Source organism: Neophocaena asiaeorientalis, unplaced genomic scaffold (genome assembly GCF_003031525.2).
Source record: "Neophocaena asiaeorientalis asiaeorientalis breed wild unplaced genomic scaffold, Neophocaena_asiaeorientalis_V1.1 scaffold37, whole genome shotgun sequence".
NCBI lineage: Eukaryota > Metazoa > Chordata > Mammalia > Artiodactyla > Phocoenidae > Neophocaena > Neophocaena asiaeorientalis.
Genome location: NW_020174269.1, coordinates 1,791,394 through 1,793,522, shown reverse-complemented (window position 1 = coordinate 1,793,522; position 2,129 = coordinate 1,791,394). Strand labels below are relative to the sequence as shown.

General features: G+C 39.2%; 1 protein-coding gene across 1 annotated transcript; it reads right to left on the bottom strand.

Moving 5' to 3' along the window:
* Nucleotides 1-216: 216 nt before the first annotated feature.
* On the bottom strand, nucleotides 217-1,924 carry SPZ1 (spermatogenic leucine zipper 1). The gene has a single exon (XM_024755726.1). It carries the CDS (start codon nucleotides 1,704-1,706, stop codon nucleotides 555-557), a length of 1,152 nt encoding a protein of 383 aa, XP_024611494.1. The 5' UTR covers nucleotides 1,707-1,924; the 3' UTR covers nucleotides 217-554.
* Nucleotides 1,925-2,129: the final 205 nt, after the last annotated feature.

The window sequence follows — 2,129 nt, the reverse complement described above, 5'->3', positions numbered from 1 at the left end:
ATGAGAAGAGAAAAACTGTTTAGGGGTGGCTCATCAGCTTTTTATTTTTTTTAACTCAACTACTGCCCACACTTCAGTGGATAATATCAATAAATAGGAAAAGGAATATGCATTTGAAAAGGGAGCTTTAAAGGTTCACAGTTAAAGTGTTATACACTTTTTTCCCCAGAACTTCCTCCCCAAGGTAATGATTAAATAAAGAAAGAAAAAAAACCCTTTCCTTTGTTTGTTGTGGTTTTTATTTAGATCTTTACTTATTTGGACCTGTAAATTCTCACTTTTGGTTTAAGTGTCATAGGATCTCTATCTAATAACTACAAAAACAGATTGTAAAGATGACAAATGTGACCAAAAGTTGACACTGATAGTCATTAAAGACCAAACTTACCTGACCGCTGAGGTAATGAATAATGTTAAATGTTAATCTTCTTGTTCTATAGCTATTTCTTGGTTGAACCGAAAGGTCTATCCTAGGTTTGATGATTGACATGCCTGGAGCTGGATATACTGTAGTTTTTTTAAAGAACTGCCTTTTCTTCTACTTTTGGTATTTTCTAACTTAGGCTGCTGGCTGGCCTCTTTTTTCCTACAAGAGCTCTTCTTGCAATATGAGTATTGAACAAATTATTACGAGCTTTCCTTTTATGACAAAAATCCAGGCTTCTATAGGATTGGTCTCCTTTTTGAAACATTTCTTGCATGTTTTGCTTATGTATTTTGACCTTCTCTGCCTCTGATAGCTTCTGTTCTTTCTTGTTCTGCTCATAGTTTATCTGAATTGGCTCCCCTTGTAGAGGTCCCTCTTTCTGATGATGGAATTCCTTGAGAAGCTCTACCCTCTGCTCTAAGATTTGGCATTCATTCTCCAGCAAAGCTGCAATCAAATGCAGTGAATATGTGTCTTGTTTCAGTTTCCTCACTTGTTCTTCCAGCTCATGCTTAGCTGACACCCCATTATTCGTTTGAGTTGGGGAATGGGCGCCATTATTTTCAAGAGTTTTGATGTCTGCCTGAGATTTCTGAGAGGATTTTATTAGTTCACTGAGCTCTGTATGTTGCACACTCCAGTGTATTGCTTCCTGTAGTAACTGCTCCATGTTGTACCTCAGTCTGATATTTTCTTCTTGGACAAGAGGGAATCTGTACTTTGCTTTTTCCTTACTTAGTTGAGTTTCATGAAGGGCTCTTTTTTCTTCTGAACAGTTTACCAAATCCCTTGCACAACCTTGCATGGTGTCCTTGGAGTTTGGGTTTTCCAACATCATCTCCTGTTTCTTTGAATTCTGTTCTTTCCCTAAGTCCCAACTAGCAAGCAGCTTTTCCAATAGTACTTTATTTATTTTATCAAGTTCTCTGATTTTTTCTTTAAGTTCTGTCACATTCTCAGAGATATTGGTTTCCTCAAAAGATTCTTTTGTTTCTATGACCTTCTCTTCATAACTTGTCATATGTTTAACAATATCTTTAATTTCTTTTAAGATGTTTTCAAACTTCTTTGCAATTCGTTGTTCAGTTGCTTCATGGTCACTGTTTTTTAGGGAAGGGAGAGAACTGCAAGAAACAGGGGGAAGTGATCCAATTTCAAATAAGGCAGTGATAATCCTAGGGTCCAAAGGCTCTTCATTGAGATCAGGAGACTTAAGCGTTTTAGAGAGGGTGGGCACTTCCATCTCAGACTGAATTAGTAGGGCTGATGACCAGGGCATGAGCAAAGCAGAAAACCTTAGAGATTCCAGGAAGGGAAGGTGGTGGTCCTCTGTGCAAATGGGTAGAGAATGTGGAACTAAGCAGAACTCAGAGACCAGAGTTAAGGTCTGAAACCAGGAAGATGATGTTTAGGTGGAAGGTAACATCTTACACAACTTAGGGGGAAGGAGGGTGGGAAAGGGGACCAGGAGCTAGGGCTCCATCTCTCCTCCTCCAGGCTTCTGGTGTTTATTCCTTGATCCTGGAAACCAGGTCTTTATTCTGTCACTGAACCATTGTGGCCTGTCCCCAGATTCTGTTTCCTTTGAGTCACAATAGAAACCTCTTAAACTCCCACCCGGTGACTCAAAACCTAAAGCTACTCCCCTCTCCAGAAAGATCTCTACACTAGTCCTTCCCTTCCTTACTTTTCTAGGTTTTTA

Coding starts and splice junctions, on each gene's coding strand:
- SPZ1 (XM_024755726.1), bottom strand. CDS start 1,706: ATGCCCTGGTCATCAGCCCTACTAATTCAGTCTGAGATGGAAGTGCCC.